This window comes from Cuculus canorus, chromosome 1 (genome assembly GCF_017976375.1).
Source record: "Cuculus canorus isolate bCucCan1 chromosome 1, bCucCan1.pri, whole genome shotgun sequence".
Classification (NCBI taxonomy): domain Eukaryota; kingdom Metazoa; phylum Chordata; class Aves; order Cuculiformes; family Cuculidae; genus Cuculus; species Cuculus canorus.
The window spans coordinates 65,160,048-65,175,935 of record NC_071401.1 but is presented as its reverse complement, the minus strand read 5'-3'; the positions used below and the strand labels follow the sequence as shown (position 1 = coordinate 65,175,935).

Genomic DNA, 15,888 nt, shown 5'->3' with positions numbered 1-15,888 from the left:
TCTCACAGTTATCTCCGTGCTCTGATTTTCAGCTAGTCACGTCCTGGCCAGCTACTTCATCATCTGCTGGGTTTTTATATTTTATTAGTTCTTCTGCTGTAATTCTAAGAAGTGATGCTGCATCTCTGTTGGAAAGCACATAAAAACATAAGCTTTTAATCTGGAAGATTCGGTCTCAGTGTAGGGCTTCATGTAGAGTGAGTGAATCTGTTGAGGTACAGCTGCCTGTTTTTCATGAAGTTATAATAAGTAATTTCCCCCTTTTCCTAACAGAATGACCCTTAAGTTGTGTTTGTTTATATCACCCTAATTTAATGCTCCTTAGTTCTGATGCATCCTTGTCTTAAAATGATCTCTAAACTGATGAAAAATCCCAGTCTTAGCAGAGATCAGAGCCTGGCCAGCTTCCGATTAGTGCTTGCTTGGACACTCTTTTCCTGTGATTGTCTCCCCTAGTACAATAAGCTGCTCTCCCTCATTTTGCCTGAAAGTGGCTTTTGGCTGAAATGATGTAGTTAAAATGACATTAGGATGTTAGCAGGCTCCAGCAGGAAGCAAGGAGCTGCTGAGGAGGGTCAGGAAACACGTTAGGACCATTGGAATTTTCTACTGTCTTGTGAGACCTTAAGACTGTATTAATTAATGTATTTAACCCTTCTATTAAGCAATCTGTGTATTGATGTGTGTGCACTGTTTGTGTTGTACAGCTAACCCTGTGAAATAAACCAAGCAGTTTTACACAGAACAGACAGTTTTGAATTAACTGTGTGTGCATGTGCATATATGTGTATATATAATAAAAAACTGAACACACTGCAGCAGTGAAGTGGCTGGATTAAGTAGTTCTGAATTGTTTAGAATTAAATTGCCTGCATTTCCTTCTGTCAGATTGTTTGAAGAAAAAAAGCAAAGTCCTATTAATCTTTTTTCCCCGTTTAATCTGCCATAATCAGCGTGTACTCATTGTCTCTCACGAGAAGAACCAACAAGCCTCTAGGAGCATGGAGAAAAGTACAAAAGCTCCTGTTTTAGTATTAGTTTATCCTTTGTGTCCCTTGCATGACAGTTTGGGTGTTGCTTAGTTTGTGCTATACTGAGACTTCACGTTTTGTGGTCTCTTCAGAACACTCATCAGTGAATTTCACAAGGGAGGGCTACTTGTTCAGTTTATCTTCCTTTTTGTATAAAAGCTTAAGCAGTCCTTGTTGCAAAAGATTGAGAAGTACAGCAAGTGTGTTGTACAGGCTTTTTTCTGTATTTGAGCAGACACTAGCGTCGTTCCTCTAATGAAAAAAGAAAGAGCTATGTATTTAGTATTCCTGTTGTTTCTTCTGTACATTGCGTTTCATGCTCTGATTAAAACCATGACAGTACATCAGAATTTACACATTATAAGGGATTTTATGCAGATGGTCTTTCTCTCAAGCAGGCTGGGACAAAATGTAGACAAAAAGGAGCTTGCAGTTGGAAGGAGTTGCAGCTGTAGCTTCTTGGGGACTGACTGTAGGAATGAAGAAAGCAAAATGTAATCTGCAGAGAAACTCAAACTTGTATTGCTGTGCTAGTTTGTTTTTGCAGTTTTTCTTTCATGTTGTGCTTGAGCCAAATTAAAGTCATCACTGAAATTAAAAGGCATGATCATTTGGTTGGATTTTTAAGAGACATAGCAGCAAGCTGTGTAATGGTTCCAGTGCTTAGCTGTTCTCATAGTGAAAAAACCACTGTTTTTAAGAGTGTTAAAACTCTGGTACTTCTGGGAAAGGAAAAGAGCCATTATAACACAAATTGCTCCTTGCCTAATGGTGCATCGGCTGGATGTTAAAGATAATTTCTTAAAGGGTTGCTGTTTTCCTGACTAGTGTTAAAGTGACGGAGGACGTGTCACCAAATCCAGAAGTCTGGGAACAAGCATTCCGAGTGACCACTTCACATTTCTCTCTTTAACAGGTTTGGGAAAAACCAAGAGAAAGACCAGTGCGCGGGACGCCTCACCCACTCCTAGCACAGATGCAGAATACCCATCCAATGGCAGCAGCGCCGACCGGATTTATGATCTTAACATTCCAGCCTATGTGAAATTTGCCTATGTTGCAGAGAGGGAGGATGAACTGTCCCTCGTTAAAGGATCACGAGTGATTGTCATGGAGAAGTGCAGCGACGGCTGGTGGAGAGGTAGCTACAATGGACAGATAGGCTGGTTCCCGTCGAACTATGTGGTAGAGGAGGTTGAGGAGGCAACAGCAGATTCACCCAGCTTTCTCAGCTTAAGGAAAGGCGCTTCCATGAGTAACGGCCAGGGCACCAAAGTACTCCACATTGTTCAGACACTGTATCCATTCAGCTCCGTCACAGAAGAAGAGCTCAATTTTGAAAAAGGGGAAACGATGGAAGTCATTGAAAAACCAGAAAATGACCCGGAGTGGTGGAAATGTAAAAATTCCAGAGGGCAAATCGGTCTTGTTCCTAAAAACTATGTAGTAATCATTAGCGATGGTCCTACCATTAACACTTCCCATCCACCTCAGATAAGCTACACGGGACCATCTTCTACAGGACGTTTTGCTGGAAGAGAGTGGTATTATGGGAATGTTACCCGACACCAAGCAGAATGTGCTCTGAATGAAAGGGGTGTGGAAGGAGACTTCCTCGTTAGAGATAGTGAATCTTCGGTAAGTGGTACACAGTCCTACAGTCTTTGTAATACCTGGTGCTTGAGTTAGCAAGCATGACAGTTAATAGCTTCCCTAGCTGTGGTAAAGGGCTTTTCACCCTTAAAGAAGCAAGACACGCTTCAGCATTACCAGCCGAGATGCTTACTGCTTCTGCTTGTTAGAATCAGTCTGTTACTGAAATGCAGTGACATTTACACTGAAATTTCACAGCTGTGGGCTGTATTATCCAGGGTTTCTTAATTAATGGGCATGCAGCTAAGTATTTCAGTCTTTAATTTAACTTTTCGTGTGTTCCTCATATGCAATCCCTGTTACATTTATAGTGCAATGAGATAAATAATTCTTCTGAATTGCAGATTTGATCATTAACTTGATTTTAAAACTTATCTTGAACAGGATCTTCATCAGTTTCGTTCTGCATTTAGTTGAATAATAACATAGGTTCTTTAAACTATTGGTTAAAATCCCATTTTAATGTATTTCTGCTCTACTTTAGGTTATTTAGATTGTAATAGGCAAAGTTACTCTATTTAGTTGTTAAGATTGTGATAAACAACTGACAAGGTCAAGTCAGCAGCTCATATGCATTCTAAATTCACCCTTGATGACATCAGAGGGATATGAGTAATGCTGATTAGGAATCATTATGATTATGAAAGTTCGAATTTAAAATAACACTGAAAGACCTTTCATGTATGCTGAGGCCAGAGAATTTGTAGTTAAAGCACTCAAAATTTAATTATTCCTTCACTGTGATTTTAAAGAAGTGATGATTTTAATAATTCCATAATCTATGTTTCAAAAGCTACTAAAAAAAAAAAAATAAAATTAGGGCCATTCCATGAAGACAAATTGTTTTTTAGTAGATGTCTCCATCTAAGTATTTTACTGTTTTACATATTAAGAAACAAAATTAATCTAGATATATTAGCTCAGTCTTTCAATTTCAGCATACTATACTACTAAAATAAGTATAGCTTGTATTGCTGTGGACATCTATCTACAAGCCATACTTGTGTCAGGTTTTACTGTGCCCAGGGCTATCATGGTTTATAGTGTAGACTGTGGATAAAAACTAAAGTAGTATGCTAACTGCTTAGTTCAAGCCGTATTATTATTTTTATTTTTTAAGAGATTTCTTGACTCTTAATTAATGTCTTCAGAAGGCTGTTGGTTGCACATGTCACTTCTGGTCAGAACTTGTGATATTCTTTATTATAATTGTCTATAAATTTGAGGAAAACTCTTCCCATGTAATATACCTTGTGTAAATTAGTCCAGTAACAAATCAGCAGTAGGTGTTGGCATGACTGCATGCTGGAAAACAAAGAATTTATTTTAAGTAAGGGGGAGAATCGAGCTTGAGCTCAAGTCTGAAAGTAAAGATCCTTTTAGCTCCTGTTAACTGTTTTGGAAGCATGTTTCACATTTTCATTTGCTGATTCTGTTCTTCCTAAGTTACATTTTCAGCTACTCCTAAGTCCCAGAATGAAGTCAAAATCTGAGGCAGAGTCATTAGGTAGCACACATTCTGTACCCTCAGAATAAAATTTCTTTTCTAGTTAATAAACTTTCTAGACGAGCAGAGTCCATCTTCAGAATTAACAGAGCCTGTGTTTTTAATAGAATGACACAAGAATTTGGGATTGGTTGGCATATTGGCTCTTGGCAAGAGAGATAAACGGAGGCCTCTAGTGACAGCAGATCAACAGCCAAAAGACGGGGATATTATTTCGTAGGATTTTCTAAATCAAAATCAAACTTTGCTTTCTCAGTTTTTGAAAACATTTGTAGTTTATTTGAAGTTAGGACTCTTGGTATTCTCTGAAATTTTTACATCAGTGGTAATGTTATTGACAAAATGCAGTTCTACAGTAGTCCCAAATGTTTTTTTTTTCTGGATACAGTATTGTCTGATTAAATTTCCGGCATCTTTCCTTGATGAATTTGCTCTGCAGAAGACACAATAGCTTTCAAACTACCCTTTCTTTGAAACTTTGTGTCATTGAGTTCCTGTTTCTACTCTTAGATAACTGTAATCACTAAATAAACGCAAATGCAAATAAACCACTGGAGAAAAGGAAGAAAATAGAAATTAAATAAAAATAAACCAGCAGAAACCAGGAGGAAAAATAGACATTTAGAAAACACAACTTACATTAAATTTTAGACTTACAGAGGCTGAGAGGAATCAAATTTGTTCAGTCAACAGAAGAAAAGACTGAGGTGGGGCATACAGTCTTCTGAAATGTAGAAAGCCACTAGAGAGTTATGGTAATCATTAAATTACAGTAGTTGAGCTGTCTCTTCAAGGTAGCATCCTGTCTTACAGGGGCAGGCGGGTGTACTGGATGCAGCGTATCCTTGGTGTGTCTGTCTAGCTGGTAGAAGCTCAAATTTCAGATCTGAATGCTGTATTTTAGGTTATGCTGAGACAGTAGCTATCAATTATCTTTTGTCTTTTGGGAAACTACCAGTAGGACAGTTTGAAAAATAGTATGCCACTTAGAATACAAAAATGTGCAGCCATTTCTCAGTGCATTACATGTCAAAGTGACCACCGTGCTATGCCTCGTTTCTTTGCTTTTAAGAGTCTGCCTCTTGAATAAATGAATTTCCTTGAAAGGACAGAGTAACCTTTTAATTGAATATGGCATCATAACACTAAGCCTACTTGTATTCAAAGCAGTTTCAAATTTTCTGCCTGCATTGTTGGTGGGGAAATAATTGTTGCTTGTGGAGCACAAAAAGAGTTGTTCAGCATGTGATCTTCAAGGTGTTTACAGCATCTAATGCTTACTGGAATCCAATAAAATTTACTCAATTCACATTACAGAAAGTTTTTTTGCACACACACACAAAAAACCCAAACAAACCAAAACAAAACCCTGTGCTGAATTGAAGAACTTTTTTTTTTTTTCTCCCTAATCTTGATCTTGTCTTGCAGATCGTGTATTTGGGGTTTTCTTGAGCAATGCAAAAGACTGTGGTTATGCATGTAAATGCCTCCTTTGTCTTAATACTAGAGAGTTTTGGTTTTTATTAGGCTTAAAGGAAATATTTTACTGCATCTCAAATTTTTATCTCCCCTAATCTTTATATGTCATACCATCATATAATTCTTTGTGCATCTGACTTGTGACAACATTGGAGATGGCTAGTTTTTTTATTTATGCCTGGAGTGATATAAAAAGTGAATGGGCATACTTGATAGCATTGGGAAACAGATCGCACAAGGTCTGTTTCAAGCTTATTATGTAGGGAATAAATACAGACTTTAGAAACAACTCCTAAATCCTTGTCGTCCTGCTGATCTAGTGCCTGACCTTTTATGTCTTTTAGGGTTTTCTGTAGCCTACCATCACCATAGCTGCAGAAAGTCAGCTGTATACAAGTTTTCTTTAGGTTACTTTAAGTTTTGCTCTTGTTACTGAGCTATAAACAACTCTCCTTGGATAGATGAAGATTTATATTATTCTGTATTCACTTGGTGAGGCAGTCATATTTTTCCAGCTCAAATTTTAGTAGTTGATAGATTTTACAATGTTTATCTAGATTTAACTTACCAGATGTTTGTCTCACAGCTAGATTTCTTTAGCTGAAAGTATTTTCCTGGGTTACATTTAAGACCTAAGGGATGCTACCGTAGTGGAGAATATCCTAAGATGAACTCTGTCAGGCAGTTAGGAACCCGATTATCTTCATTAATTACGAAATACTATTATTAGAACCATAAACTTGTTTGAACCATTTAAGCCCATAGTTTATGTAACAGGCACAGTTACCTACTGATAACATTTTTGCCAACTCTGATGTACCTAGATAATGTCACCTTAATTTTGAAGATGTAAAGAAAGAGACGAAGTAGAACATAATATAGGCAGAAGTATGACTTGATCTGTTCTTTCTCTTGCGGGTTACTCAGTTGATAAAAACTGAAGTTTATTGTCTCACTTAAGTAGCACTCTTGAACAAGTAATGTGGGTTTACTCTGTGCAGTCTTTGTACAGCCACCTCTAACCCTTTTTGAACTGCAAGCTCTTTAGCACCCAGATTTTTGTTCTGTCTGTGGGGTACCTAACGCAAGGCAAGCAAGTCTTGGCTGACACCATTGTCCTGGGTTGGGTAGGTGATCGTCACACTTTGAGGATGGAAGATTCCACTGGGCACAGAGGCAAATTTGGAAGGAAGAGGGGTTTTTTGTTCAGATTCACCCGGGGAAACAAGCGTGCTTGCAAGTGCTGTAGCTAACAGGAAGCAGTAATACGTTGTGGCTGGTGATGTGGGAGGACAGCCACACCACACCTCCAGCTTCTGAGCAGATCCTCTGCTGCATCCACCCTTAGACTTCAAAGGAAGCTTCTGTCAGAACTTGCAGTCCCCTTGTATTCCACTGCGAGTGGGTGCAAAACTGGTTCATAGCCCTAAAATGTGTTCGCATGAGGCAGAAAAGATGATGTTTTTCTGAAACCAGTTCTGTTTGTTAGCATGAATGAGCTAATTATTTCAGGAGCATTTATTCATTAGGAAGCAATGGCTACCTTCTGCCAACAATGTCACAGCTATCAAGTTATAGCAACTGATCCTAAATGGGGTTGCAGGTATAGTGTTAAGATGATACAGTCAGTTGTCGATGTGTTAAGGTTATACTGAGGATTGTAGGCGAGACTGCATTTGTGTCTGTCCTTTGGGATTGCATTTAGCTTCTGTGATCTTTGTCCAGCAGTGGTAACAGTGGTGGGAGGACGCACAGGTTGAGGGTTTGTACGCTTTGAGAAGCTAATCTATAGCATTCAGTGTCCCATATTTTCCTAGTATTTTAATCCTGGAAGTGCTGGATAGCAGCAGTAAAATGTGGCAACTTCAAAAGCCGAAGCATTGTCAAGTTCTGTGACATGCTGTGATTGATGAGTACAGCATAGAGAAGAAAGTTTATCTTATAAAATAGGCTTAAGGAAATATCCTAGTGGTTTATTTAAAATGGAAGAATAGAAACCTTATTAGAGCTATATTTGAACATTGATGGAAGCCAATTCATGTTTCAGACCTGTGTAACGTTGGTTTTTGGAATATAGTGAATATTACATAGAGGGGAAGGGTATATGTTTATGTCTTAATGAAGTGGTAGAGGTAGAAAAAGGCATTTTTAACCCTCCTAGGTGGTTCTCTCCAACCTGACCTTAGACCTTTGAGCTATGACTTGCTTTTTGTCTGGATGATTGAGTAGGAGGAGGAGTGAGGGAAAACCTTTGAATGGAAGTGGAAGGAGCTGGGGAGTTCTAGGTCATGCTCACAGATGGGAGCTGTAAGGGTCTAGAATAGTCTAAAGAATAAGTGCATGAGAATATATTCCATGGAGGAAGGGCATTGCCAAGTAGAATTGGATTGAAAGGGGAAAAACCAAAGTTTACAGGATGAGAGGGATTTCTTTTTCCCAACATTGCTCTTTAGTTTGTCTTCATGGTAAACTTTTCCACTGTTTTTGAAAAGACAGTGTAGTTCCTGACCAAAGATTTAAAATTACAACCTCTTGCATTCCACATGCTGGAAGCACCTGCTAAGTTATGGTCATCTTAGTAATACGCAGGAGCTAAAATAAAGGAATCTGAAACAATTGCACGTGGACTGAAGAGCTGCAGATGCGTAACAGCTAAACCTCAATTTTAGTTTAGGAGGTGATTTAACTTCAGATTTAGGTCTTTCCAATTATGAGAGTGTAGAAATAGTCACAGGTTCCCTGCCGTGAAGCTGTGCTTTATAATTCTGTTGCAGAATCATCAACCTGTCTACAAATTTCAGGGATTAAAGCTTATTTCTGATGTGCCGTTATTTGGCATATGTGAGCCTTTTATTCCTGGAAAAGTTAGTGTGCAAACATCCAAATATAGCAATTAATTTAAGAAGGAGAAGGAAGAAAAATTGGCCAGCAGTTGAAACTAAATAGCTTAAACAGTAAATAAAATAAACAGAATTGGAGCTAACCCAAGGAGGACAGCAGGGAACCAATTCAAGCTACATCGAACCAGAGTACTTTGAAATGGTAATGTTAAGAGCAGTAGTTTATCTAGAGATATTTTTTTTTTAAAATAGCCTTTTTAGGCATTTTGTATGTTTATTAGAGTGCAAAAGAACCAAAATAAAAACAAATGTAAATCCAGTTGCTTTTACTGTTTGCTGGTGTATCCTGTAGAAGTAACTACACTGAGGCCAATAAAGGGTTTCAGCATCCTTACAACAGCTGTTTGAGCTCTTCCATCTCTTTGCACCGGATGATGGCTCTCAAAAGACTTAGATCAGCCTTTCCGCTATTTTCCTTTAATTAAATCAGATCATGAAAAGAGTAAACTTTGTAACATATTCTGGAGAAAATAAGCGATAATAATGTCTTCTATTTATGCATCAAACTAATTAGCTGCTCCAAGGCTGGGAAGAATAGACAATAGTTCAGGAGAATGTTCATTCATTGAAGGTATAATTAAAATGACAGGAAAAATATTTAATGTATTATGTAGATCACTTCATGGCAAGGTAAGTCTGGCCAGTGCCTGGGACATAGGGCAGTAGATCAGAGGTGGAAAACCTATTCCTATTCCACTAATGACCTCTCTGTGTTATTAGCACATCCTTTCTGGTCTAGAGATAATGATTCTTAGCAGATAAAAGGAGCTTCAGAAAGTTGTAATTTTTACAGGCTGAAAACAACTGTATTTTGTCAGAAATTACTAAAACTTTGTTGAGTGCAGAGTAATTATTTCACTTATTTTTAAACAATTTTCATAACATCTTTTCCTGTTCCTAAAACAAAACAATAAAAAAAAAGGCTTTGGTTCAGATTATGAACTTCTCATTTGTAAGTTCTTCTATTTTATATGAGGGCCCTTTGGATACTGGTTTTCATTGGGTGTAGGCATCACCCATGGAAGCACCAGAACTTAGCAAGACTTCATCTTGGGGGTTTGACTCCTAAGCATCTAGTCCATAAGTGCTCCCGTCCACGGAATCCTTGAAGAGATCCTATGGACCTGCCTGCTAGCCTACGTTTGGAGCAGAGTGATCAGCACACTGCCCAGAGCTCATGCCCCAAGTCTGTCCTGCATGAGCCCAGAGTCCTGGAGCTGCTGCAGAGGTTTTTGCAGGACTGTGGTTTAGTATCAGAGTAGCTGGTTTAAAATAGCATTTTCAAACTTAGAGTTGGGAATGGATGACAGGGCAAAAAATGTATCTTGGGTGGAATATTGAAAACCCCAAAGATATGCTGTTAGATATTTTTTTCCATCCCTCTCCCTTACCCTCCCATGTCCTCTCCTCTTGGCAATCACAGGGCGGGGGGTGTTGCACGTTTTTTTTGAGACAGTGGATTTGGAGTAACTCAATGCCTGAAACAGCCTCCCTGCCGGAATGTGCACTTGGTCAGTCAAGGCTCAGTGGCACCAGGTTATAGATGGAAGAAATAATTCTCTATGGGTGTTGTATAAAGTAACTGTTAAAGAAGTGGTACTTCAAGATCTGGAATGTGTTGGCTTAAGCTAGAAGGGTGTTAGTCCAGAGGTATGGGGAACTATCTGCTGACTTGAGCTGTGTGGGAGGGGAAGAGATGCTTCCCAAAGCCAAGGTGCAAGCCTGTGAAGTTGGGCCACAGACACGTCAGGGGCTTTGTTTGCTCTGGGCAGGGCAGATGCAGTAGGAATTGGAAGGTAGAGAAGGCATCGGTTCTAAACAGGTGAGAGGGAGATGGAAGGGATGAGATTTTGGAAGAGGCAAAATGTGGAGTGTGTGTGGGTCAGAAACCCACATCATTGCAGGAAAAAAGACAGTGTGCCTGAGAAAATCCTGTCCTTCAGCCTATGTGGGTTCATGAACTCGGGTGTGAACCTGATCCCCCCCCAAAGGCAGTGTTGAAGACTCCAGAGACTGTGGTTTCATGAATCAAAGTCTGGTTACAGCTCCCACCCCCTCTCTGCTCGATACTCTGCTGTGCTCCAGCTGCCCTCAGGGTTGTTCGCAAGGCAGTGCAGTGAACCAGAGTGCGGGTTTCGTTTAGCCTGGACATGTTCAGGTTTGTAGCACTGGCCTGTCTGAAGCAGCACTGTGACATGTGCAGAGGACAGAGGGACCACAGAAAGGCTGCATCTGTAATTGTCTCTTGCCTTTGACTGTTTCTGCATGAAGCTATGCCTCCAGTGGGCAGACACCCTGCAGTAGTACCTCCAGTGTCACGTCAGATGTTACTTCATTGCTACGAAATCCAATGTGTACATTTTTATTTTTTATTATGCTGTTTTCCTGCTGGCTGGCGACACCTACCTCCAGCCACCTTTCACTGGGCAAGGCCCGTACTCCCATCTCTGCAGCCAGGCAGCAGTGGTCAATGGTTAGAGATGGAGTTCAACTGGGAGCAAGGGACAGTGTGTCCTACCCTCCTGCACTGCCATGTGATGTAGAAAGCAGAATGGTCTCATCCTGGCTGTTTGGATGACAGCGCTCTGTTCATTAAAGCAACCAATTGCCAAGGTGAAGAGATTTGTCATGAAGTTGTTGTGTCCTGAATAACATAATTGGTGTTTAAATTTTGTCTTTTTTGCACAGTGGTTTGGTGAGATTTGTTTTTATTCTATAGTTTGTTTGTTTGTTTTTTACAAAAAAGGTGTACTTAATAGGAGAAATTATTCCCTATGCATGTGGTAATGAAGATAAAAGGTGCCTATGTTTTTGTCTTTAGCAATGCAAAGCATGAACGGCCCTCTAGTGGTCGTGTCTCTAAAAAAAGTGATATGGGGAATTTTCATCTCGCCCAAGCAGTGTTGCAATAATTGCTTTCTCCAGGGCTCTCCAGCAAGGAAGCCATACACGATGAAAGTTTTTCTCTTCTCCTTGACATTCTCGTGCTTCTAGATTGAGTAACTAAGATAATATTTGGAATTTAGTCATGTAATTGGCAACTTCAGACCGTGCATCTGGGGAGCTTTCACTTAACTGACTTAACTGTGCATATTAATAATGATGGCCATTATTTATTGAATAATAGGCTATTGGGTTTCTTAAGTAGCTAAAGCACCGAGCTGTAGAACAAAGACTAGCATAAATTACTGTCAACTATGTGACACAGTTTGTTCCTGAAACCACAAAATTATGCCTTCGTTTTGTTCACTTTCATGTAATTATTTTTTTTTCTTTTTGAAATTTTCTCAACAGCCCAGTGACTTCTCAGTATCTCTTAAAGCATCGGGGAAGAACAAACATTTCAAGGTGCAGCTCGTGGACAATGTCTATTGTATTGGGCAACGTCGCTTTAATACTATGGATGAGTTGGTGGAACACTACAAAAAGGCTCCCATCTTCACCAGTGAACACGGAGAAAAGCTATATCTTGTGAAAGCACTTCAGTGACATTGAAGATGGACTTGGCCTCCTAGGCCTCTTATAACTTACAAGCCTTAGGTCCTAAATTCACTTTTATAGAGCAGAGCAATATCTGAAGCAGGCTTAAGGAATAGGCTCTTTCTAAAGTGTTTGCTCTGTCAGTTGCTGTTTGTCCTTTTTTTTTTTTTTTGTTTGCCTCTTTTTGTGTTCCAGTTCTGTTAATCTCTGACCAACTCCTTTCAGGTTGAGAGTTTCCCTTGGGTGGCCGTGGCGAGCACACACCTTCCTGGCTGAGTTCAAAACTCCCCTCTCCTGTGTACGTTTACATAGTTAGCTCACATCAAGGAGGGGCGTTTTCAATTCAAACCAGTGTTAATCTGTTCAGATTGCTCACGCAGGCAGAACTCTCCGTTCAGAGACATCGGGCACAGTTTGAATGCACTGAAGCTGCAGCTACTTAAGTGAGAGAGAGTAGACATAACAGTTGTGGCTGTGAGTTCTGTAGCTATGTCGCTTACCAAGTAGTATATTACAAAAATTCCTAGTTCCTAGAAGCACTCTTTACACCTGTACTCTGCTATTACATTGCCTCTCTGACTCTTTGTAAAGAGTACACTAATTAAAAGCATTTTGTAATAGTACTTCTTAAACTACTATGGTAAGATTGTAGTAAAAGAAATCTATCTAGTGTATTTTGGTCTGTAATTGCAACAAAGAGAAATTTTATGTAAAGTTGATTAATAGAGAAAGAATCATTGAATTGTAAAGGCTGAATGTTTTGGTAATCTTCAACCAAATGTGCCATCCACATAATGCTTTTTTCCTCTTGCCCTTCTGCTTGTTTGAATTAAACAATTATGTATTTAATTCTCAAAGTAATATGTATCTGTAGCTGATTGTTGACACTAATACAGAAGATTAATAAAAACTGATCGTGGGGTGGGGCGGGCTACCAACACTATATATATATTTGCTTTACGGAAAGAAATCTTCGGGTTTTACAGAGGATAGTGTGGTTGGTAGGAAGAGACACACAGAATGTTTATGAAGAAAATGCATTTTTCTCTTTTCTTTACATTTAAACTCCTTTATGGTTTAAATATACAGTCTTTAGATGGCACATTCCTCAGATTGAAGAAGGGATCTTGAGATCTCAAAATCTTGCATACTCAGTTTTTTGGATATTGTAATAAAAAAGGTATTATGTCATGATGGAGTACTGGATTTATCCTTGGGTGGTAGTCCTGGTGTTGCTTTTAGCAAGGTGAAGTAGAGTGAAAAATGAATTTGTTTGTCTTAGAATTTGTGTGGCCTAAACAGAAAAAATCTGTGACTGCAGAGGGCAGTTTTGATATGAGCCAGTGTCTAACGAGCTCCATGTTGCTCATTTCTGCAGTAAGTCAGCCCATTCAGAGCTTTAATGAAAACTGCAAGGTGGAGCCATTTCCTGGTACCTTTTTCCTATGGAAATATGTTCCTTACCTGTTCTGTATTGCAGCCAGTGGTAGTACAACTGTCTCAGTGCATAACTTCAGTGCAGGCAAAGCAGACACTAGCGCTCTCTGACTTGCTTTGGTGTAAATCATACCACTGCCAAGAGACTGCAGTGGTACATCTGCTCATGAATTTCTGTCTTGTTCAGACCCAAGAGGCAAGTACAGTTTTTGAAGTTCTACACATGTATTATTTTTGCACCACTCTTGAATCTTACTTCTGTAAAGTTATAAGACTTGACAGCTGTTTGAATTAACAACTGTATTTTTCTGTATGTGCTTTAACTAACAATGGAGCAGTGGCACTTTGGCTTGGTCCAGCTTAGTGAAGGAAAGCAGTGATTGCGAGCAATTCAGAAAGATCGTGCATTATTCTGAAGAGCACCTACCCACTGCTGCCTTTAAAGGATACAAAAGCTTCCTTAGGACATTAATGAGAATTGCTAGTTGTTTACAGTCTGCCTAGAGAAGGACTCCACAGTGGGCTGCTTCTTAAAACCTGATAAGTGAATTCTGCAGAGAATGTAGGTTTTTGCCTTCTAATACCACGTTCTTTATTTAGATGAATCCAAACAGGTATCAAGTATGGTAATGATGTTAAGAAAGCTAAATATATGTTGTATGAGTATTTTCAGGTCTGAGTGAATTGCTTTTCAGTCTCATTGACTCTTTGTGGTATTTGGAAAAATGAAATATGGGAATGGTTTTCTTTTTCAGTAAACCGATTACTGCAATTACTCTTTTATGCCCTTTGTTCATTTTTCTGAAATGTTTCCCATGCTTCCTGTTCCAGGAGCCTTTGTATGCCTCTTGGATTGTTTTTTTTTTTCTTTTTGTCCATGCCCCTTTTTCCGAGGTCTGTTAGTTCCTAACCCCTTTCTAGCCTTAATAGTGTAGAACTAAATCAAATAGATGCCTAAGTGAAGTGTTAACCACGTGCTTTATATTTTATTGACTGTATCGTACCTTTTTTTTAAGAAAAAAAACCAAGCCAAACACACCTGATTCTCTGCAAACGGCTTCTGTGCATTGAGGTGGGAATTGTTTTGGGTTTGTTTTTTTTTTTTGGAAGCAGTTTGGTAATTTACAACCCAGCAGTGTGAAGGACCAGGTCAAGTTATATTTTTGAAATAAGCCTCATCTTGGTTTTGCCCACGGTGTATTCAAAACGCTCTCTGTTCAACAGTCTCATTAATAGTTCTTCAGTTGTTCCTGTCTTTACTAATTGAGATAAATTTCTGCAAGTTTTGCTGCCTTTTTGACCTCATTTGCTGGATGGGGCCTAAGCGTTAACAATCTTCAGTAGTAACTGTTTAAAAAGGCAATAAACATGGATTTTATTTTTATTTTTCTGTTTTTTACATACCTTTCTACCTTTTGACAAAACCTCACCCGTATTTTTTGACAACTTCAAGCCTCTTTGTCACAGCTTGGGGTTAGAGGTGTGAGGGTTTTCTTTAAAATGAGAAGAATTGCAATGACCTGAGTTTCTTCAGCTGCAGTTTAATTAAAGTCTGAAATAGTTCCTGATAGAGTAGGAGTGATGATTTTTCTTTATGGTGTTCAGTCTGTCTTTTTCCCATAATATCTGGTTTATATATGTGCATCTGTTGCCCTTTTAAGTATTATTCCTGTATAGCAGTTAACATTTTCTCATCTTGCTGGTGTTTTCACAGGAATGTGAATGAGTTGTCTGAATCCATAGCAGTTGCTGTACTTTCCATGCAATGGCAGGAATTTGAGATTGAGGTTTTCACACTTAGCTCTGGAAGCTCGTTGATGAGCTTCCTCTTCCAGTTATCTCAACTATTTGTGGTATCGCCAAATAGCCCTGCCTTGAGTAGGCATAAAAAGATGGTCCAAGTCCTGTCACCTCTGAACTCATGCATCACAGTCTGTAAGTTCCATAGCACTACTTTCCTGAGGGTGTTAAAAGGTGCTGTGGTTGCTTTTATTCAGAAATATCTGCAGTGCAGTCCTTCATCCCAGCTTTTATGCTGTTTGGTGTTCTGAACATACACATGTATGAGAAGATTCCAAGGGGTGGAAAGGAGGACCTGTCTGTCGTTAGTGTTGTGCCAGCCGTTTTAGACTGGTGTATACCCATGTGCCAGCTGGGAGCTGCTGCTCCTTGCCCAATCACCTACGCTGCCATACTACTGTTTCTGTTGCTGGTATTTTGCCAAAAACAGTAGCAAACCTCAAGGCTGATACTGGTTTGTAGACAAATACAGACAAGCTTCTGCACAGGTCCCAAGCCAGGCAGCCAGATCCAATTTGGAGAAATGTGAACCTGTGGCACGGTGCCGTGTCTCAGCCTGAGTGTCTTGCAGAGAAGTACTGCAGAAACTTAATACAGCTGT

At 39.4% G+C, this 15,888-nt stretch overlaps 1 protein-coding gene across 1 annotated transcript in view; it reads left to right on the top strand.

The window, feature by feature from the left end:
- Nucleotides 1–14,279, top strand: part of NCK2 (NCK adaptor protein 2) — a 92,818-nt gene extending 78,539 nt beyond the window's left edge. The window contains exons 4-5 of the mRNA XM_054083295.1: nucleotides 1,948–2,669; nucleotides 11,865–14,279. Coding sequence (XP_053939270.1) covers nucleotides 1,948–2,669; nucleotides 11,865–12,059 — 917 coding nt within the window. The 3' untranslated portion in view covers nucleotides 12,060–14,279. The remainder of the gene's footprint in view (nucleotides 1–1,947; nucleotides 2,670–11,864) is intronic.
- Nucleotides 14,280–15,888: the final 1,609 nt, after the last annotated feature.